Source organism: Passer domesticus, chromosome 17, assembly GCF_036417665.1.
Source record: "Passer domesticus isolate bPasDom1 chromosome 17, bPasDom1.hap1, whole genome shotgun sequence".
In the NCBI taxonomy this organism is placed as follows: Eukaryota; Metazoa; Chordata; class Aves; order Passeriformes; family Passeridae; genus Passer; species Passer domesticus.
This window is the reverse complement of record NC_087490.1, coordinates 2,061,144-2,082,832: the sequence shown is the minus strand read 5'-3', so window position 1 is coordinate 2,082,832 and position 21,689 is coordinate 2,061,144. Positions and strand designations below refer to the sequence as shown.

The 21,689-nt window shown below is 53.7% G+C and overlaps 2 protein-coding genes across 2 annotated transcripts in view; one reads left to right on the top strand and one right to left on the bottom strand.

Annotated features, from left to right (window-relative positions):
• RNFT2 (ring finger protein, transmembrane 2) overlaps positions 1–6,382 on the top strand; it is a 29,582-nt gene extending 23,200 nt beyond the window's left edge. Inside the window, exons 9-11 of the mRNA XM_064392421.1 lie at positions 3,451–3,516; positions 4,424–4,525; positions 6,097–6,382. Of these exons, the coding sequence (XP_064248491.1) occupies positions 3,451–3,516; positions 4,424–4,525; positions 6,097–6,231 (303 nt within the window). The 3' untranslated portion in view covers positions 6,232–6,382. The remainder of the gene's footprint in view (positions 1–3,450; positions 3,517–4,423; positions 4,526–6,096) is intronic.
• A 2,913-nt stretch (positions 6,383–9,295) lies between these two features.
• HRK (harakiri, BCL2 interacting protein) lies at positions 9,296–20,285 on the bottom strand. The gene is made up of 2 exons (XM_064392424.1): positions 19,953–20,285; positions 9,296–12,797 (listed from the first exon to the last, which is right to left on the bottom strand). Exon 1 carries the CDS (start codon positions 20,252–20,254, stop codon positions 20,000–20,002), a length of 255 nt encoding a protein of 84 aa, XP_064248494.1. The 5' UTR covers positions 20,255–20,285; the 3' UTR covers positions 9,296–12,797; positions 19,953–19,999.
• Positions 20,286–21,689: the final 1,404 nt, after the last annotated feature.

Genomic DNA, 21,689 nt, shown 5'->3' with positions numbered 1-21,689 from the left:
ACAGCTCTGAGAGCAGCAGGCAGGGAAAGCAGCAGCCAAGTCCTGCCTGGATAAAACAGGTCTCATTCTAGGCCCTGCTCTGGCTGACACGAGTGATGGACAGGGGTAATTCATGTTTCCTCAAAAATAAGAGCACAAAGTTGGTACAAATGTAAGTGAGTAGGTGTGATTTAGTCAGAGGAGTCCCAGGTCTAGAAATAATTGTATTTCTAGTGGTGTGTGTTAAACCCTGCCCAGGGGCAGGGCAGCAGCTGAAGCAAACCCTGATAAACCAGATGTTCACCCCTCTGAGAAGGGCCAGGCTTGCTCCATCCCAGATCCCTGTCTGTGCCCGTGGCTCTGCAGGAGCAGACTGAAAATGAAGAACAGAGAATATATCCAAGCTGGAAACAGCTCAGAGGAGCAGAGCAGTGCTGAATTACAGAGTATTGTGCAGGAATAGGGTCCTGCCACCCCTCCTGTTGAGCCCTTTACAGTTGTTGTGAGGAAATCAGGCAGGGGAGGTCATGGCCAGTGAAGTGATGTGGTCACAGCAGGCCTGAGCCCAGCCAGGAGCAGAGCAAGCAGTGCCAGGACAGGAGCAGCTCCCTGCACCCCCTCAGCCCCAGCTCCTCTCCCTGTGCAGGAGGACTGGTGGCCCTTTCAGAGGTGTCATTGCCTGGACCCACTGCAGTAGCCAGCCCCTTGCAGACCACAGGTGGACAAGAACAGGTTTCAAATCACCTTTCCTGTCCCCTGCTTGCCAAAGTAGCTGAACACCTGGAAAAGGGATGCAGTTTCACATGGCACTTCTTACACCTGGAGAAGCCCTCAGAGTGGGGAGGTGCTGGTGGGGAATTCTGCTGCTGGAAGGAGAGCCAAGCTCAACCACAGGTGGCAGGAAAGGGCCTCCCCAGGCAGGGTCAGAGAGAGTCCAAGAACTGCAGGGCAGAGCCCAGCAATGGGGCAGGCTCAGGGGGAGGATGAGGAGTCACCCCAGCTGCTGGGGGGTGAAGAGCAGGGAACCTGAGCAAGGCACAGCTCAGCTGGACACCAGCACCTTGAGGGCACAGCTCAGTGTCTGGTTTGAACAGACAGGAGTTTGCTGAGGAAGGCAGGAGAATGCAAATGCCCTCCCTCTGAATTATTATAATCTTTGAAATTAAGGGGCTCTCAGGCAAAGATGTGGGAGTAGGAATAACAGTTGTTTACTAGGGAAAAAATAAAAGTAAAATAAAAATGCAGTAATCCAAAACACCACTGCCAGAGTCAGAAGAGGCCCTGACCCCTGTGGGTCAGGGTGGTGGCACAGCCCCATCCCATGGGGGCTCAGCCCTCCTGCAGTGCCAGCTGTGCTTCTGCTGGAGCAGGGATCCTGCACAAGGGGGGAGTTTTCCTCTGCAGCTCCAGGGCTGCTGGAGATGGGCCTGCTCTCCCTCTGGGAATGCAGGGCAGGAGAAAGCTGCTCCTCTGGGAATGCAGTGGGCAGAGGCTGCTGGGCTGTCCCAGGCTCAGATTGGATCCAGGTAGGAATGCTTGGCTCCTGCTCTGGGCACAGCATCTCCCCATGGGATGCTGGAATTTGATCAGCCCTGCAGGGACACTCAGTGGCCATGGACAGCAGAGATCTCCTGGAGGGAGGATTGGCTGTGGGAGAGATAAAGAAAACTGCCCCATGGACAGCAGAGAACTGCCCCAGCTCTGACAGATGGCAAATTGAATACACACCCCAGCCACATCTTGCATTTCCAGCCTGAGACACTCAGCCATGAGCTGAGACCTCCAGGGCTGAGCTGAACTGGAGCTGCTGAGCCCAGGGGCAGGGGCTGAGGCTCCTCAGGGCCTGGCGCAGGTGGGAGCAGCTCCTTAGGGGTTAACTTGGTGTGCCTGTCCTGTGAAGCCTTTAGAGGGAGTGTTGGAGTGATCTGGATTGGAAAAGCAGCTTCATTTTGGGAGGTTTGTGTCCAGGTCAGGGTCAGCCCAGTGCAGGGCACGGAGCCCTGGCTGTGCCCATCCCATTTCCAGTCCCCAGAGCTGCAGGTCCAGCTCCTTGCCTGAGACACTGAAAATATCCCCAGAGGAGTCCACATTAGCAAAGCCACAAACCACATTAGAAAAACCACAGAAGCCAATTTGGCACTGAGAGCTCCTGTGCTCCTGGCAAAATTCCAGGGCTGGGCTGGGGCTGTGTCCCCTTGCCCTGCACAGAGGGCAGGAGCACTGCCAGGAGGCTGCTGGGGCCTCTGCCCTGTGGAGCCAGCAGCCTCTGGTTTTGGTGGAGAAATCCCAGGTGTTCACACACAGAGCAGCCAGGTTGGATTTTTTGCCTGTCCTGAGCAGCAGCACTCCCTGTGTGTGACCCAGCTGTGGAGTGATGGCTGGTACCACCAGAAATGGGTGAGAAATGGGTGTTGGCCCTCTGAAACATGCAGTTTTGGGGGTGCAGGGAGCTCCAGAGGGGAAGAAATGAGGGGGGGAATATGGGCTGGGAGAGAGGAGACATCAGAGCAAAGGCACTGGAGTCATGCTGTAAGCAAAGCAAGCAGGAAAATCTGGGAATTGCACTGGCAGAGAAAGGGCTGACCCCATCCCTGGTAGGTGGGATGTCTGAGGCAGTGGGCAGCCCCAGTGGTGGCTGCTGGGTGGGAGCATTACTGGAAGGAGCCTGGAGCCCTGTGTGCTGACTGGAAGCATCACTGGTGCCTCTGTGCTTCCCTTGCATTGCAGGATGAGCTCATTGGCACTCCCTGCAGTGAGCCCACTCAATCACTCTCACCAAAACCACTTCAGCAGCAGAAAGCCAACTCCTCTGTGTGCCTGTGCAATGCTGCTCCAGCTCTGCAGCTGCAGCCCCACAGCCTGCCCTGCCTCAGGTGACAGCCAGCAGCTCCTGCTGTGCCACTAGCCCCAGCTGCTCCTTGCACTGTCACTTTCTCACATCTTCTTTAGTTCAGTGAGCCTTCCCTGTGCTCTGCCTGCAGGTAGGGAAGAGAAAGATGATAGACTGGGTTAGGTTTTCATTTTAATTTTAACTTTCATTTTCATTTTCATTTTTTTCATCCTCTCCTCTCCTCTCCTCTCCTCTCCTCTCCTCTCCTCTCCTCTCCTCTCCTCTCCTCTCCTCTCCTCTCCTCTCCTCTCCCTTTCCTCCCCTTCCCATGGGAACAGGTCCATTTTAGCCCTTCCCTGCTTAGTGGGGAGGACAGTTGTCCCCAGCCCAGGCTGGTGCCAGCCCCTCTGTGTCCTGTGAAGTCCCCACTTTGCAGTCAGCTGCTCCCAGAGCTTTTCTGGCCACCCTTCCCCACTGTCAGTTCCCATTTATTACATATTTCATGATCACCATGAAATCTTTTTTGGCACCATTGTTACTTTTCCCCCTCTGAGTATCCATTTGGAGATGTTTGCTGAGTTTCTGGACTCACACACAGAGATTTTGTGACAGTTAGCTGAAATGGGATGTGTTTTTTGCAGTCTTTTGACATCTGTGGCCGTGTGGGAAGTGTCAGGAAGGCTCTGAAGGTCCTTTGCACCCCCCAGGTAAGGAGTTCACCATGGAGGAGCAGTCCCAGAGGTGGAGCCTTGTTCCTGCTGAATGATAAAATGGAAATTGCTCAGTACCAAGAATAAAACAATGTTAGCCCATGGCTGGACAAGCTGTCAGGGATGTCAGGGACCTTTTCTGACACCTGCTCTGCCCTAGCTGTGGTGGGAGATGGTTCCTGTTCTGTCTGATTGGGGGCTCTGTGTAATGTGGATTAATCCAACTGCAAGGAGCTGCAGAACTTTGTAGTGCAGAGTGTGGGAAGGGCTTTGTGCTGCCTGATGTGCAGTGGCACTGAAAGGGACCCTGCAGTGCCCAGGAGTTATCCCAGGCCCTGCATTCCACAGGGCTGGTGTTTAGATCTGCTGCAGTGGCTTACATTTTAAAAGGGTAAAATCAAAGGCTGTGGAGGGAAAGAACCTCATCAAAGTTTGTTAGAGCTTATCTTGCTTGTTCCCTGGGCTTGGGCTGGTCATTTTCCCTCTGCAGGTTTCTCTTTGCCCTAAATCTGGTACAGGGGGAGAAGCAACATTTACCTCCCTTGTATCTAAAGGGAAAGTGGGCAGCCTGTGGGGGCTGCTGCTTTCTCTTTCTTTCATTGTCTCCTGCTTAATAATAATAATAATAATAATAATCCCTCCATCTAAACACCCCTGCAAATGGTGCTGAATTAATCCTCTCAGCTCCCTGTTGAGCTCATTAAATTCCATTCTCCTTCCAAGTGGAGGCCCTAAAAGATGGAGTCAGCTCCAGGGGAAGGCAAACAGGGAGCAGAGGTCCCCCTTCCCCACGCAGTGACACTGCTGTCCCTGTGGGGAAGCAGGGGGTGAAAAGCAATCTTTGTGCTCATTCCTCTTCCAATCCTTTGACTTGGGGTTTGTTTTGCCCACCTGTCCCTGCCAGACCTATGGAGTCCGTGCCACGAGCCAGCAGTGCAGTGAGGCAGGAGACATCTGTGCCATCTGCCAGGCAGAGTTCAGGGAGCCTCTGATCCTCCTGTGCCAGGTGAGACCCCAAAACTGCCCTGCTGCCATTCCCTCAGGGAGCTCCTGTGGGGGCAGAGGCACAGCCAGCCTGGGAACTCCTTTGCTGGCCCTTGGTGCAGCTCCTGGGGGTGTTTATTGCCCTGGGCAACCACTGGGTGATGGGGTGACAGCTGTGGCTGTGGGGTGGGCACAGCCCTGTGGGGCAGGGGCTGCATGGGCAGTGCAGACCTGGGGCTGGAGTGGGCAGAGCTTTACCTGCCCCTTGGGAGGGCTGGGTGGGTTTGAACTCCCTTTTGATAGCAGGGTTATCAAATTAAAGCCATGCTGTGCACCAAAGGTGCCTCTTAGCCTTGCTGTGAACATCTGTGCAGATGTTTCCAAGCTGGAAGTCCCCAGGAGGCTTTTGGATCTGCTTGGCAGAGCTGGGATTTGAGGAGTGACATTTCTCCTCGTGTGTGGAGGAGTTCCCAGCTTCTCCCAGCCCCTCGTGCTTCCTTTTCCTGCTCTCCCATCTCTGGATGGTGTGTGCTGGGGAGAGCCCAGGGAGGGGTCACTGCAGAAACCAGAGGAGGAGATCAGGGATGAAAACTGACATTTACTGAAAAGGGGAAACTGGGAGTGCAGAATAAAGCAAATGCAAGGAGCAGGGGGAAGAGGTTATGGGAGCTCAGGAAGGACTTGGATAACAGGGAACTGGGGAGGGAAATATGGTAGAGGAAAACCCTCCCAGCCCAGGAGCTGTATGCCTTTGGAAAGTTTCTTTCTAGTGCCGTTATTGAAAAACAGAACTTTGGGAAACTGGGGTTTATTTCCAGTGAGTGCCACTGGAATAAACTGGGGTTTATTTTGTGAGTGCCAGCTGCACCTGCTGGTGGAGTGTCTTGGTTTGAAAAGCCAGGTGTCTGCTGAGGAAGGCAGGAGCCTCCCCTGAAATGGAAAGGAGAAACCCTCTCCCTCTGAATTATTATAATTTTGAAATTAAGGGGCTCTCAGGCAAAGATATGGGAGTAGGAATAACAGTTCTTTACTAGGGAAGAAAATTAAAAAATAAAATAAAACTTCAATAGTACAAACCAGCACTGCCAGAGTGAGAGCAGGAGCTGAGCCCTGTGGGTCAGGGTGGTGGCACAGTCCCATCCCATGGGGGCTCAGCCCTCCTGCAGTGCCAGCTGTGCTTCTGCTGGAGCAGGGATCCTGCACAAGGGGGGAGTTTTCCTCTGCAGCTCCAGGGCTGCTGGAGATGGGCCTGCTCTCCCTCTGGGAATGCAGGGCAGGAGAAAGCTGCTCCTCTGGGAATGCAGTGGGCAAAGGCTGCTGGGCTGTTCCAGGCTCAGATTGGATCCAGGTAGGAATGCTTGGCTCCTGCCCTGGGCACAGCATCTCCCCATGGGATGCTGGAATTTGATCAGCCCTGCAGGGACACTCAGTGGCCATGGACAGCAGAGATCTCCTGGAGGGAGGATTGGCTGTGGGAGAGATAAAGAAAACTGCCCCATGAACAGAGATAACTGCCCCAGCTCTGACAGATGGCAATGGAACACACACACCCCCATTTCCAGGGTGAGTCATGGTGCCATTCCCTGTCCCCAGCACGTGTTCTGTGAGGAGTGCCTGTGCCTGTGGTTCGACCGGGAGAAGACGTGTCCCCTGTGCCGCTCGGTCACCGTGGAGACGCTGCGCTGCTGGAAGGATGGCACCACCTCTGCCCACCTGCAGGTCTACTGACACACCCTGGGCACCCCTGCAGGTGTGCTGACACACCCAGGGCACCCTGCCCCCCTGCAGGTGTGCTGACAGCAGGGCAGCTCACCAGGCACGGAGCTGGAGATCCCAGGATCCTTGCTCTGTTGTCCCAGGATCCCAGTTCTGTTGTCAGTCCTTCTTCAGCTCTGAGCCAACACAATTGTGACTGGCCACAAACTTTGCCCTCAAAGCAGGGGAGGTGTGGGTTATGTTGTGGCAAGCTCCAGGGTGTTTCTGGAGCTCACAGGGTTACAGAGTGTCTGGGACGTTTCCTGTTTCCTGTCCTTTCAGGACAGACAAACACTGCGTGTCCAGGGCAGGGGGGCTCTGAGTGCCTGTGCTGAACAAAGCTGTGCTCTGCCTGAGGAGCTCCACATCACCTGGCCCTGCATTCCCTGAATCCATGACTTTACAGAATTACACAGCACCTCTCTCTGAGAACTCTTCCCAAGCAGTGCTTCAGAACCTCGTGTCCACTGTTGCAGTTGCAGAAATGTCATTGCCCAGCTGCTGTTTGTCCAGTTGATGTTACAAGTGGCACGTGCTGTCACTTTGGAAAATCACAGGGAGCTTGGGAAGGACCCTGCCAGTGAAGCTGGAAATGACACCTCCTGTCCCTGGAAATGTTCTTCCTCTTTAATTTTCATGGTGAGACTTTCTGATTTCCCAGTCTCTGGGGAGAGCAGAGGGAGGCTGAAGTTGAGTTGGGTTTGTCTGGATGGAAATCCAGCACCTGTCTAAGAGCATCTCACAAACTCAGTGTCCCTGCCCTGGCTCCTCCAGCAGGGAAAACCAGAGCCTTGAGCTTCAGCAGGAGCTCCTGAGGAAGGAGATCCCTGGCAGGAATTAACAGGAATTATCCCCATCCCTGTGGCTGGGCTCTCTGCTGAGGTTCTCCAGCAGCACAAGCCCTCAGAGGAGCTGCTGTGTGTTCTGGAGCTTTCCCTGTCCCCAAACCACCTCTGCTCCCACCCCCAGGAGCAGCAGCGTGCCCCCAGCTCATTGCCATGGAAATGGCTGAAGGTGACAGCCCCAGCTGAGCCAGCAGCAGGAGGAGGCTCCTGAGGGAGGGAGGTTCTGTCTGTGCTGATGGAAACTCCACGGGGAGGAATTAAAGCCAACAGGAGCTGAAGGGAACAGGAGTAAGGCTGCACATTTTGGAAATGAGCTCAGTTTGGTGAGGAGGAGTGGTGAGAGCAGAGCCTGAGCTGGGCACACTCCAGACCTGGCTTGGGGGGTCCAGGGAAGCAGAGGAGGAAAAGCTTTACTTTCCACACCAAAGTGATGTCAAATTTTTGTCTAATGGATCCTGTGAAAGTGGAGAACTGAGCCAAGGAATCCCAGTGCTCTCTGCAATGGGAATAGCTCCCCTATCTTTGGGATGGGAGAGAGTTCAGAACAGCAGGGAGCAAGGTCTTCATTTGGCATAAGAAATGTGATGTGTGATAGCCTGGAACATTCAGCAGGAAAAGGGGAAATCGGTGATTCCATGGGCAGGGAGCTTCTGAAAGGCCTCAGTGTCACTGCAGTGCCAGTGAACCCAAGCCTTGGTGTTCCTGCTTTCAAACTGTTTGAAAAGCTGCTTCTCATTCTGAATTTTTTTCCCTAAATGCTCCTGGAAAATGTGTTTGGAGGAGTGTAGGAAAAGCTCAGTAGGAAAGTGTGGGATACACTGCTTCCAAGTTCAGTTTTTATTGCTGGTAAGGCAGGAAATCAAAGGGAATGTGTGGGTCTGCATTCTTAAAGCTTTGGGGTGGTTTTTAGGGAGGATGGTCCTGCCTTCTCCTTGAACATGACACTTGGACCAGAAAACATCCAGGGGAAACTTCAGTCCCAATGACAGCTGCTGGGAACCTGTTGACTTCCATGGGAAAACAGGGAAGGCTGTGGAAGGAAATTCCTCTAGGAGAGGAAATAAAACTCTGAGCCTTTTTTGCCATTGAACAGTTATTTTTCTTTTTTTTTTAATAAATTCCTTATAAATATGTACAAAGAGTCTCAGCATATGAAATTCCTTTTACAAAAGAGAGAAGCCCCATCCAGCCAGGACCAGGAGCCTCCTGGAGCTCCAGAACTCCGAGCACAGGCCCTGCCCTTGCTTTGGTGAGGGGAAACCTGCACAGTGACCTGCTGGAGTTTCATCCCAATGGTTCTGGATCAGCCAAATGCCAGGAATTGGGCATTCCCTGCCTGTCATTCCCTGGGCAATGCCCCTGGGGGACACTGGGGAATTCCCAGTGGCCTCAGGACTAAGGAGGATGGGAGGGTTTTGTGATAAACTGTGGTGAAAGACTGAAAAAGGGATGCTGTAAAAACCCAGGGAATTAAATCCCACTGCAGCTGGGTTTGCTCTGCTTGCTGCCACCTGTAACTCTGATGGAGTAACTAATAAAGGTGTGATGAAAAAAGGTGTAAGTAATAATGGTGGAACTAATAATGGCCATTTAATCCTCAGATGCTTTCAGTGAATATTTATCAAGCTCCAAAGTCACTTCCTGTAAATATTAAAAACCTTGGGAAATTCAAACACTTCAGTAATTCCCTCACAGTGGACACTGAAGTCACATCAAAATTCACTCCTGTACTCAAATAAATATTAGAAAAAAAAATTGTATTTTGTGGTGTAAAAACCTAAGGCAGGAATAGCAGTGAGGATCCCTCCCCTCTTAGGCTGTCTGGCCCTAGGAAAGCCCAATTCCCAGGGTATTTACAGTTCCCCCAGCCCTTGGATCTGGAATTGGCATGGCCAGTCTCCTCACCTGGTGTGATGAGATGGAAAGTTCAGCTCACACACAGCAGAGTTACACAAGAATGAGGCTGAGTTTGAAGCCTGGATTGAAAATGAAATTTGCTGGGAGCAAACTGGCTCCAGGGAAAACTGTGCACCTGCAGGGGAGCTGGGACACAGCCAGGAGGGCTGGACATGGACAGTGTGTGTCCAGATCCAGCATGGAGCTCAGGTAGCCTGTTCTGTACACCAGGCTCCTGTTGAGATCAGGGACAGATGTGTAGGAAAATTGAGTACTATGGGCTATTCTGTCCTCACTGGGGCCCTTTCTCACAGGGCAGAGCAGTTTTCCAGCTGGGAATGCCTCATTCCAGGCTGGCTGTGGACAGACACTGCACCAGTTTAACCAGTTCAGTTTGTCATGGATTTCAGCAGCAGGAGCTGCTTCTGCTCATGCTGAGGGTTTAAGAGACCTTTATAACTTTTCCTGTGATATAGAAACAAAACAGGCTCACAAATCAGATGAAACTGATTCAAGAAGTGTTTAAGAATTTAAGGGAATTGCTTTTGCAATGGGCTTGGCTCGGAGGAATTGCTGCCTCCCTGCTCTGCAGCAGGAGCAGGATGGGATCCCCCCTGGGCACTGCCAGCCCCCTGCTTTGGGTGCTGCCCCTCCTGGGCACACCAAGCTGTGGGACAGGAGGCCTGGTGCCATTTCAGCTTTTTTACCTGCTGAGAAGAATTCTGCAGGAGAAGAGGAAGGAATGGGGAGCTCCTGGGTGAAGCCCTGCCCTGGGGTAAGCCAGCACTGCTGGTGCAGCTCAGCTCACTGGCCAGAGGAGCAGTTGGAGCAGGTGGCAGCAGCCCACACCAGCCTGCTCTTTTACCTTGGAATAGGGAATTCCAGGTTGTGCTGGGAGCTGTCTTGGCAGAGAACTGCTTTAAAGATTCATGAAGAGTTCCCTCCCAGCCGTGATGAGCTCATGAGTGAGCTCTGAAACCCGAGAGGGCTGCCTGGCCCTCCCAGCTGACCCAGCCCGGGATTGCTCACTGCTGGGAGAACAAAAGGGCCAGAGGGGAACTGTGCCGGCTTCCTGCCCACAGCAGGGGACTGGGAATTTCCAGGGAGTTCACAGCACCCTTCCCTTTCCGTGCAAACACCAACCAAGGGAAAGGCAGGTCTTGTAGAAAGGATAAAAACACTCCTTGTCAAAAAATGGAGGCGTTCAAGGATAGCAATTACACCACAAAATGTAAGGCTTTGACAAATCCATACCCTCAACAAGGAATTCCAGTTCTGTACAGGGAATTCTGGCTACAAAACTCCAAAACTTCACCCTCAGTTCATGCGAAACATCCAGTTTGGAACTACAAAAGTGAAGCAAACCAGGAACAAGGCAGGATTTGGGTTACCAGACCTGCTCTGGTTTCCATTTCGGAAGCACCATCCATGTGGCTGTTCCATGCTGGGCAGGACAAGTCTGTTCACATTTTTTGCTGACTGTTTGGAGCCCCTGAGGAGCTCTGAGGTTTGGGAATTTTCACAGACAAGCCTGTCCATGGAGGGCTGGGACTGAGGGAGATCAGCCAATCCCTGCACTGGGGCTGATCACAGATCTGGGGGCTCTCCCGAGGTGGGGAGGACAGAACTTCCTTTCCTTTTCCTTGGCTGTGCTGTTCCAAGGGAATTGAAAGACTGGGAGCAGCCTGAAGGCTGCAGCCCCCAACAGCCAGGGCAGCAGGAGAGCCAGGGCAGTGCCAGCTGTGTGCACAGGGAAAATGGAGTAATGCCTATTCCAGGTGAGAAGTTTATTACATTCAGAGCTGATAAAGGTGAGGAATCTGTGGGAGAGCCTCTGAGGGACGTGACCCCGGCCCAGGGCTGGGGAGGATGTGCAGGGCAGAGCTGCAGGGGCTGTCCCCTACAGCCAAGTGTCACATCCATGCTTCAGGTGGGACTTGTGCAATTGCACAGGCACAATTTCACTCCACATTCCAGGGGTTTCCAGAAATTGGTATTTTTAAGGCTCTGCCCAGCACTGGCAGCACTGCTGGAATCAGCTGAGGCTCCTCCTTTTGTTAGAAGAATTTGTCCTTGTTTCTGTAGGAGACTGAGCTGGGAAGGGGTTCAGGATGCTGAGGATTACTGAGCATCAGGCCAAAAATGGCAGGAAAATGTTTCACTGGTCCTGTGGCTCTGAGACCACTCCAAAGGTATGGACAGACAAACTACATGGAGCTACACCACCCCTCCCAACACTGCACATCACCTAAGGCAGGCAAGGCTCCTCACTAGGAGCAATCTGCTCTTCCAGCAGAGCCCTTGCTGCTGTTTGGGAATGGACTTGGATCAACATCAGCCAGGAAAATGTGTGCAGGGGCTCAAAACACTGCGGTGAATATTTGATAAAGGGAGAATTTAGCTTTCACATTGCTTAGAAACATTTCTCCTGCAGCAGTGGAAAATGCAGGGTCTGACTGGACACAGTGGCCACTCGGCTTCTTCCTGGGCTGGGCGAGGGGTGGGAAGTATTTTTAAAAGACAAGGAGCCAAATTTCCTTCAAAAATCGGGTTCTAACATTCCTTTATGCCTTTGAAAATGCCCTCCCTGCCATGGCAGGGTCAATTTTCTGGTGCAAATATCTGAAGGTAGGAAAAATGTTTCTAAAAAACTGTGCACAGGTTGCTGTATGTGGAAGGTACCCGAAATCTGACAGGCAGTTTTGGCTGCAAGGAAAAAAGTGCTCAGTACTAGACTGAAAAAAGCCCTTTGACTTCTAAGGCCAAGTTCTCCTGTTATCCCCTGCTCTAGTGATCAGTTTGGATAAGAGTTCTCTTCCCTGGTTCATGGTAGGACTGAATAAATCACCATGCAGGAGAATTCCCAGCTCTGGAGCTGCAGAAAGTGCTGCTCTAGCAGACTTTGATGTGCACACTGCAGTGGAAAGGTTCTTGTGTCCTTTCCACCTCAGTGCCTGCTGCTTCCCAAGCTCCACACTGTCAAAAAGAAAAAGAACTGCTCCAAAGAAAAGGAGTTTATAAAGTTCTGGGGTAGATTACTTGTTTTGTCTTAGTTTCTGCAGAGATTGAAAGAAAGAAAAAAAAATAGCACCTTCTCAACAAGTCTTATTTTTTGCTATCTTGTGTATAAATATCAATAACCAAAATAGATCTTTCCTTGTCCCACGTTTCAGAACATCCTCTTGGGGAAACTGTAGCACCACAGAGAGGCAGTTTAGCCCCAGACAAATATTAAATGTAGCACCAGAGAAACTAAAGTCATAGGAAAGCTGCTCTCCCCTGGTGCCAGAGCATGAATATTTACACACACAAACTGCTGTCCGAGCTGCTCCGCACCCGCTCCCCGCCACGCCTGGGCACGATTGGAATTCTCAGGATTACAAATCTGGGTGTAGAGATTCCTCCTCATCCTGCTGCATAAATGGGCCAGCAGGGCAGTGGGTGGTGTCCAGCAGGGCCAGCAGCAGTGCCAAGGCTCGGCCTGCAGGAGCAGGGCTGCTCACAGCAGCCATCTACAGGGAATGTCGCTTACGCTCTCACAAGGCATGCACGCGTCCACGTCTGCATACACAGGGGTTACATTCTTCTATATATAAGCAGGTTTTGTGTCTCTGGTTTGCTGCTGGGCCCTTGAACAGCTCCTTCCGGGCAAATCCTCCTTCTCACGTCGCCCAAAGCACTTCCAGCATCTCCCACTTCTTTCTTTCTCTCCACTCTCCACAGCTGCTGCTCAGGCTCTGGATTCCCTGGAGGAAAAGGGGAAACAATTTTCTCCAAGGGCACAGGGTTTGCTCCAGCCTAAGAAAGCAAAAAGAATAGGGGTTGGGTGTTAATTATGTTGATGCATTGGGTACAATAAAAGCATCTTTTAAATTTATGCTTGAACCCTCCTACTAAATTTACGGACAAGAAGAAGTGTGGAGTTTATGAGGAGGAGGGTTTGTGGCTCAGACAGATGATGTCTTTGGCCCTGGGTACTGCAGATTTTTGGGAGCTCTCCCCCTTGCAAGGCTCCTTTTGGGTGCTCCATCTTCATTTACATCATGTTAACAAAAATGTGAACTCTTAGGGAAGCCATTAAATTTGTTCCAGGTAGGCAGTGGGGTGCACAGAGTATCACAGGAGACTGCAAGAACTCACTCATTCCTGCCTCTGCCACTGATTAGATTTGTGGCCCTGGGCAAACCACTGCTTTCAGTTCTGCTGGAAAATGAGGGCACTAATAACTTCCTTGCCTCACAGGTGGGCTGCGAGCCTTAATTAATAAAGTGCTCAGAGAACGGCACCCATCTAAGTGCAAATTAGCAGGAGAGGTGCCCGAGGGGCATCTGCGATGAAATCCCCATTTCCCAGCGTTTGTCCCGCAGTTTGTTGACAGCAGCCCTGGCTGGGGCAGGTGCCACGGGTGTCTCTTTGGCAGACTGTGACAATGAGAGATCCCAGAAAAACCTGCCCGGAGAAATCTCCTCCGGCCGCGGGGATGAGGTGATTTCACCGCGGGGAGAGGGGGGAGTCGCTGACGGTGCAATTGCAGCAGTGATGAGGTCACAGCCTAATTAGGGCTGGCCAAGAGCTCCGGGGCAGATGCTGAGCTGCCTGACTCCGGAATCCTCCCCTTCCTGCTGTCCTGCCCTGGCCATGCCAGCGGGAAGGCAGCAGCAGACAGCCTGGGGTGGGCTGAACCTCCGGGGACAGAGGTGAATTGTGGTGCTGGCAGGGACTGAGCAGAACCACAGAGCATCCCGAGTGGGAAGGGACCCCCAGGGCTCATCAGCCCAGCTCCTGACTCCAGGACACCGCAGCAATCCCCCGCTGTGCCTGAGAGCAAGCACAGCCCTGCGGCTGTGACCTTTCCCTGTCCCAGGCACCTGGAATGTCTCTGGTTCCCCGGAGGAGACTGAACCACGTCTGCTGTACCCCAGCTGCCCCCAGGATGTGGCGATTCCAGCTCTCCCTCCCTCATTCCCAGCCTTGCTTTCTAGTTTCAAGGAGTCTGAAGCACCAGTGGGAACGGCTGGAAGGAGGAAGGCCGGGGTGAACCCTCCAGAGGGGAAGCACATTTCCAGTCTGGCCGTGATGGAGGCTGCCAGCCAGCCCCATCCAGGGCTGCTGCACCTCCAGGCTGCATCTCCCACATCCCACTGCCCTCTGCAAGTGCTGGAGTATCCCAAAGTGCTTCAGCAGAGCTGCTTGGCTTTTTTGGCAGAAGGTAAAGAGGTGTTTGCTGTGTGGGCAGGGACAAGCACAGCTATGCAAAACCAGCAGCTGGGCACGGGGAGTCAATGCAGAGCCAGGGTTTGGAATGTGCCCCTGCTCAGCATTCCTGCTTCCCTGTGTGCTCAGGGACAGGCACACAGCACCACGGGACCCTCCAGACCTGGGAAACATCACCAGGAGGGGATTTGGGCACCTCCCTCCCCACACAAATGCCAGAATTCCCCAGAGCAGGGCACAGCCGGGGCTGTGAGTGTGGCCCTGTACAAAGCAGGAGGATGTGCTGCCTCCACTCCAAGAGCTGAGATATTTACTCAAGTTACACTGGAATAAAGAGTTCAGGAGTTGATTAAAGGATTTCCTCCACAGCAAAACCATTTAATCCTTATTTATTATTTCTCCTGTAGCAGCACTTCCAACTGCCAAGCTCTGAACCCTTGTCCTGCTGTGCCACCCATGGCTGGCAACAGATCATCCGTGGTGTCACTGTATTTTACAAACTGTCTCTCTGTGTCACTTAACGTATAGAAAATCTATAAAAACCTGTAAAAGTTGATAAATCCTAGAACATCTTGAACTCCAAGCGATAAATCTGCTCCAGGGCAGGCAGAGAGCTCAGCACAATGTTTATGCATCTCACAAGCCCCATTCTAAGGGCTTAAATGGCTCTTAAGTTTTGCATCAGCCTCGTGCTGGCCTTCTGCAGGAAGGTGAATTTCATGGAAAGAATAAAAGAGAACCCCAGAATTCTGGCCCCGAGCCCATCTCTCAATAAACCAATTTTGAATATCCTAGGCTGTGTTAAAGCCATTTCTGGGTGCATATTGGCTGCATTGCCAGTATCTGACTCATTAATGGAATATACTTTGAGCCAATTCTGATCTCATTTACAGCACCGTAAATCCAGGGCAACCCAATTGACTCCAGTGGAGTTACTCCAAATTTCCCACAATAGGCACTCAGCAGACAGAGCAAAATTTGGTACTTTGGGTCTGAAAAAGGCTGGGGAAAGCCAAACTACATCCCATTTGTACTGGGGTGGATAGTCAGTTGGAAAGAGAACCAGCATATCCCTTCTGTAGAGCTGCTGAAAAATTGATTATTTTATGTGCCATTCTTAAAAGGCTGAAACTTTGGGGGAAACTGTCCACAACTATCAACAGTTCCATTTCCTTATAAAATAAAAGGAATTATGGCTGAGTGCCTATATGAAAAGTACAGTGTCTGCTGGAAACATGGATGGGAATGATAAAAAAAAGTTCACTTCCTCTGAATTTTTTCCATGGGAACAGACGTTCCCTTTGGTGATGTATCCCTCTGTGCCTGGGCATTTAGGGAGACAGATTTTGCTCAGAAAGTTGCTCTCAACCATTGCACAAAGGAAGCACTAAGGTTATGAGACAACAAATGGCTTTGGTTACAAAACCACCTCAGCCAACCTCGCCACATCCCGGCGCTTTAACACACACAGGCAGCTCCACTTCCCAATTATCTGCAATTCTCCAGCCTTATCCCACAGCTTTACCAAAAAACCAAGCTGCTTTTCTCATGGATGCTGAGTGGGATGGGCATGAAACGACTCAGGCAGGGGGTCCTGTGTCTCTTAGCACTTCTCTGACTGATTTTTATTCAGGGAGGGGAGGAGAAGCCGCCTTTGGGCAGCACCTGCACGAAGCCAGAGCAGAGTTTGAGCTGCCGGCTCCGGCAGCAGCTGGAAAAAGGAGTTCTGCTCACGGCTACTGTGTCAGCATGGAACTGCTCCATTTAAAGGGATTACAGGGGCCACTCGCTTGGCACGCGTCCCACCGCTAATAAACAAAATAACAGTTATTGATATATTGAAAGGGAAAAATATATCCAAGGGCTTGGATGGCTGAGGGCACGCTGGAGGCAGGGACTAAACGAGGCACAATCGCTTCCATCCTGCGCAGCAGCAGCTTAATGAGGGAACAAGGGCTGGGCAAAAGCCCTGTCAAATTCCCGAGCAGCCCCATCCGTGTACACTCACACTTCATTAGCATCTCCGCGGGAGATGGAAGGGCAACTTGGAAGACCGAAAAACAATTAGGAGGGGGTTCAGGACGAACTGGGAAGAATGGTGTGTCCGGGAGATCTTTGTACAGGAAGAGCAGGGAACCCAGACAAGTAAAAAAATACATTTGGGCTCCAATCCTCCCACAAACTGTCCTGCTTGGCCTCAGTCCACCCGTGGAATGAGCCATTCCTGGGCTGCTGTTTGTTTGTGCAAACTCTGATGTTTGTTTATGGGGAGAATTAATGTTGAAGGTTTTCTTTCTTCAATTTAATTGTGAGGCTGGGGCGAGGATGGCAGGGACCTTTGGCTTTTTTGAGCAGGATGCTTGCCACTGGGAAGAGCTGGCTTTTTCCTGATCCAGGAGGATAAACAACAGAGCCTGCCTCTTTGTGTGAGGGACACACACGGGGTGCACGAGGCTGGATGTTTGTCCTGGTGCAGAACCAGCTCTCTGCATCTCCACTGCCTCTGGTCCTTCGTTTGCTCTGCTCTCCTGCACAGCTCAGTGGGACACCTCCAGAAATCTTATCAACCCAGTTTTAATACAGATAATTAACTGCACTGAGACTTTGGACAGAGCGGCTCTGCATGAACCTCGCAGCAAACAGTGGGGGGAATTCCTGGCAACACAGTGGGCACGGAACCAGGCTGGTGGAGCTGGCAGGGACAAGTAGGGTTTGATTTTAATACACTGCCACTCCTGAACTAACAGAGCGAAATACAAGTGACATTGTATGCCAAACTGGCACCTGACAACTATACTTCATGCCCTGGTTGGACGTTTCAAGGTGATGTCAGATTACATATCACAAACTACCAGTTGCAAAGCATCCATCCCCAAACCCCAAGCACAGTCCGCAGATGCAGGCTGGTCACCCACAGCGGCCCTAATCCTGCTCCCACTGCCATCAGGCAGGGCTGTGAGAGCAGGAGGGCTTCCCTGGAGCACGGGATTATTCCCTGAGCTGTGCTGCTTCCCACGGAGCTGAGGGAACAAGCTCCAACCTCCTGCCTCAGAAGCCGCACGCAGGCTCACAGCAGCCAACGCTGCTGCCTCTCGAAAAAGCAGGAGGGGAACTCGAGGAATAACCCAAGCTGAATCTGGCCTTTTCCTCTCTTCTCCATTCCTTCTGCAGCCACCAGATCATGAGACAAAGGCTGACTCTGCAGGGCACTCATTAACTGTTCAAGTGACTCTCCTCTTACCAGCTTTTCCATGAAATCCCAAGATCACAAGTGGTTAGAGGCTGGACTTCCCAGCTTGTTGCAGGACAATGTTATTGTCACTGCAGAGTTCTCTGAGAATGGCAGAAAAATGCCTGTTTTGTTCAGAAATACACTGCTGAGGTAATCAAACACTATCTTACCTCATCTCCAAGGCTAACCCAGCTCACTGCACTGTCACTGGGGCTCTGAGACACTGCAGACTGTCAGAAACCTCCACCGGTGGAAGCAAATTACTGCTCAGGATGAAAAGATTATTAATGGCCAGAATAGCCGAGGAACTGAGGTGCAGATGACACAGTTAATTATTCTGGGCTTGCATTGCATTTTCATCTGCAGCTTGGTCACTTGTGCCTTAGAAGCGTGGCAGGAGTGGGACAGGTTGCACACAGGGAGAGCCAGGAGTGTCACCAGCCTGGTCATCTGTGCCTTTATCCCTGAAACCGCTTCCCATCACACACCAGGAGCTCCTTTTCAGCCTTACATGTGTATTTGTGTCCAGGAGCATTTGGAGGCAGCTCAGCACTGTCTGTGGCAGCCTTTGAAGCCACGGGCAGGACGGTGCTGCCCATGGAATTTGCCTGGAGGCGCCCGGGATAATGCTTGGCTCATCAAAGCCATTTATAAGCAACTGGTGGGCAGAAATGGAAGTGAGCACTCCAGGATCAACAGCAGAAGAGATTGGGGGGAAAAGAATAGTGTCTGCCCAATAAACCTTCACAAGAATTAATACTCCAAACAGCTTTGGCCTCGTGGGATTGCCAGCAAGTGTGGGCTGTGTATGGATCACTGGGGCCAGCTGACAGGCTCCCTCTGCCAGCCCTGCTCACCTGCCACCTTCTCTGCTTGGGACAGAGTCCCAGACTGGGCAGGGAGGAATTTCCCTGGCATGTCAGAAAGAAATGGACATTTGAGACATTAGATAAGGGAGATCACTGCCGTTCCTCCCTGGATTTCAGCTCTGTTTGTGCTCAGAGAGGCCAGCAAGGCAGACGGGTGGGTTTGCTTCCAAACACTGGAACCAAACTTGCCACAAACTGCCGGGGAGGAGAGATGTGTTTGCTCTGCTCCTGACCGCAGTCCCACACCACTGACACCACCTCTGAGGCACCATCCAGTGCCTGCTTTTATAGAAATTGAAGCTTCAATTCACCAAAACCCCACAGTCCTCCTCTGTTTTTGTTTCAAAGAAAGCTTTCCAAAGGTGACCAGCAGAGCCTCCCGGCAGACACAGCAGTTGTGGCTGAGATGGATGACAACAATGCCCCCCCCGAGTGTGCACACACACAGTGCAAACACACAGACCTGCTGGAAAACCTCATCTTTAAACTCTCTGATAACCTGACTTCCCCTCCACACTGCCCCATCCAAGCTGCTGGGACACCAGTGCACACTGAAAGTTAGAGATGCACTGAAATTGTTCCCTGAACACAGACAGACACTGGGGGGTGTTTATGATGCAATTTACAGCACCCGAAAGAGGAGCCCGTGCTCCTTACGTCTGTGGCAACAAATCCACGACCCAAAGAAAACTACGGAGCACCCAAAATCCCTGAGGTGACCCCAGATATGCTCAGTATCCCTGAGTGCTCCCAGGGCTGAGGGTGCAGAGCTGTCCCCACAAGCCCCAGAGCTGTCACCAGGATGACAAAAATGAAGGTTACAGGACCAGGAATGTCCTGGTTCCCTGCTGCTCCTTTGCTCCGTGGCTCTGGAGCACAGAACCAGCAGTAACTGGGACTGGGTGCTTTTCCTGGCCAGTGGCTTGGGACCCCCCTCGGGGAGAACCCCCAACACTGGGCATGGCATTATCCAAAACACAGAGCCAATGTCCCAGGTGCCCCACTGGAAAGGGTAGTGGGGACATTCCACCACCCAGTGACCTCAGCGATGGGTGCCCCACGGCCCCCGTGGGTCTAAAGCCCACCAGGGAATGACAGGACACAGGGAAAGTTCCTCCACGCTACAGAGGGCTGGAGGTTTGGCAGGCACGGGTGTGCGGGCATCCTCCAGCTCTCGGGACCGGCAGCCGGGGCAGCACGGGACCCGCTCGGCTCCCCCTGAGCTGCCCCGCGCCGCCGGGGGCACGGAGCTCAAACTGCCCCACGAGAGCACGGGCGGAGGGGTGGAAGCCGTGAGAAGTTTGGGGAAGGGGTAAGGGAAAAGGGGAGAGGACAGAGGGAAAGTGAGGATGGAGGGGACGGGGAAAGTAGTGAGAGCGACAGGTCGGTGTGACCTGGCACCGGCAGTCCAGGGAGAGGAAGTGAGAGGGGAGAGGAAGAGGAGTAGGAAAAGGAGAGCGATCGGTGCGAGCCGCAGCACGAGCAGCCCGCGGCTCGGTGCGCTGCCGCGGCCAGCCCCGCAGCCCGGCCAGGCGCGGGTACCGCGGACAGCGCGCTCCGCCGGGCCGGACCGAGCCGAGCCCCGCGCCCGCTCCCGTCCCGAGCCGAGCCCCGCCGGCCGCCCCGTCCCGCGCCCACCTGTTGCGCGTCCCGCCTGCTCCCCGCTCCGTCCAGCGCCCCTCTCCCTAGAGGCTCCTCCTGCGGATCAGCCAGGCCAGCGCGGCCGCGGGCGTGAGCGCGCAGAGCAGCCCCGCCACGGCGGCCAGGCGGCGGGCGGCCGAGGGGCCGCGGCCCCGCGCCTTGCGCCGCTGCTCCAGCTCATCGCCCAGGCGGCGCAGGCGGGCGGCGACCCGGCGGGCGGCGGCCTCGGGCCGGGCGGCGCGGCCGGGGCCGCAGGGGCTGCAGGGCGCGGGGGGGCCGCGCAGCGCGCACGGGCACATGGCTGCGTCCGCTCGCCGCCGAGCCCGCCGAGTGTGCGGCGGGCGGGACGCGGGCGGGACACGGGGGGGACGGGGGGTTACATCATCCCCCGCGGGGCGGTGCTCGGCCGCGGGCGGAGAGGGGGGAGCGAGGGGACGGCGCGGGGTGGGGGGCCGGGGGACAGCGGTGGGGTGGTGGGACGGTCTGGTGGCCAGCGGAGGGATGGGAGCACAGGGATGCGGGTGATGGGGTGCGGACAGAAGGACATGGCGGGGGACTGGGGGGAACAGTGCTTGTGTGGTGGGACATTCTGGTATCCAGGGACGGGTGGGAGTTCGGTGGGACAGCATGGGAATGGATGGATGGATGGATGGATGGATGGATGGATGGATGGATGGATGGATGGATGGATGCAAGGACAGTGTTGAGATGGAGGGGACAGCACGGGGATGCAGGGACACAGGGGGTGGAATGACAGTGTGAGACTGGGGGTGGAGGGAACAGTGTTTGTGTGGTGGAAGATGCTGGTATCCAGGGTGGGAGTTTGGTGGGACAGAGTAGGAATGGGGGGGATAGCGTGGGGATGGAGGGGACAATGTGGGATAGAGAGGACAGTGGGGAAGGTGGGACAGAGGGGTCAGCGGGGGGATGGAGGGACAATTTGGGGAGTGTGGAATAGAGGGGACAGCATGGGGACAGAGGGACAGTTTGAGGATAAAGGGGAAGTGTGAGGAAGGTGGGACAGTGTGGGATAGAGGGGATAGCATGGGGATGGAGGGGACAGTGTGGGAACTGTGGGGATAGAGGGGACTGTGGGACAGAGGCGATGGCGTGGAGCTAGAGGGACAGTGCGAGGCTGCAGACGACTGTGGGCTGGAGGAGGGGACAGCGAGGAGATGCAGGGGGGCAGCGAGGGGATTACACAGAGCTGGAGCCGATTTCATCACCCACAGCATTACGGATTCGGATCACATTTCGGGTGGCCGAGGCAGGAGCGTGCAGCCCCCGGCAGTGACCCGGGGCCCGCGGGGCCTCCCCCACTGCCAGGGCACGGGAGCAGGGCTGGCACCCCGGGCAGGGCTCCCTGCACACACCAGCCCTGGGATGGACACGGGGGGCTCCCTGTGGGCCAGCAATCACCCCAAACTGGCCCCGTTCTCCTGCTTTAGAGAGAAGCTGCTGTAAACCTGCTGGCAAACCATCCCAGCCCATGCACCCTCCCTGGAGCAGCCCCCGTCCTGCTGCAGGGGCAGCTCCTGGTCTGCAATGCCACCATGGCAGGGTGCACCAGCATGTGCACCCCAGGGACACCCCTGCTCCAAGTCCCTGCAAGTGATTGTTTTGTAGGGAAAATAAGTCACAGAATCACAGACTGGTTTGGGCTGGAAAGGATTTTAACATCATCCCATTCCACCCCTGCCACAGTCAGGGACACCTCCCACTGTCCCAGGCTGC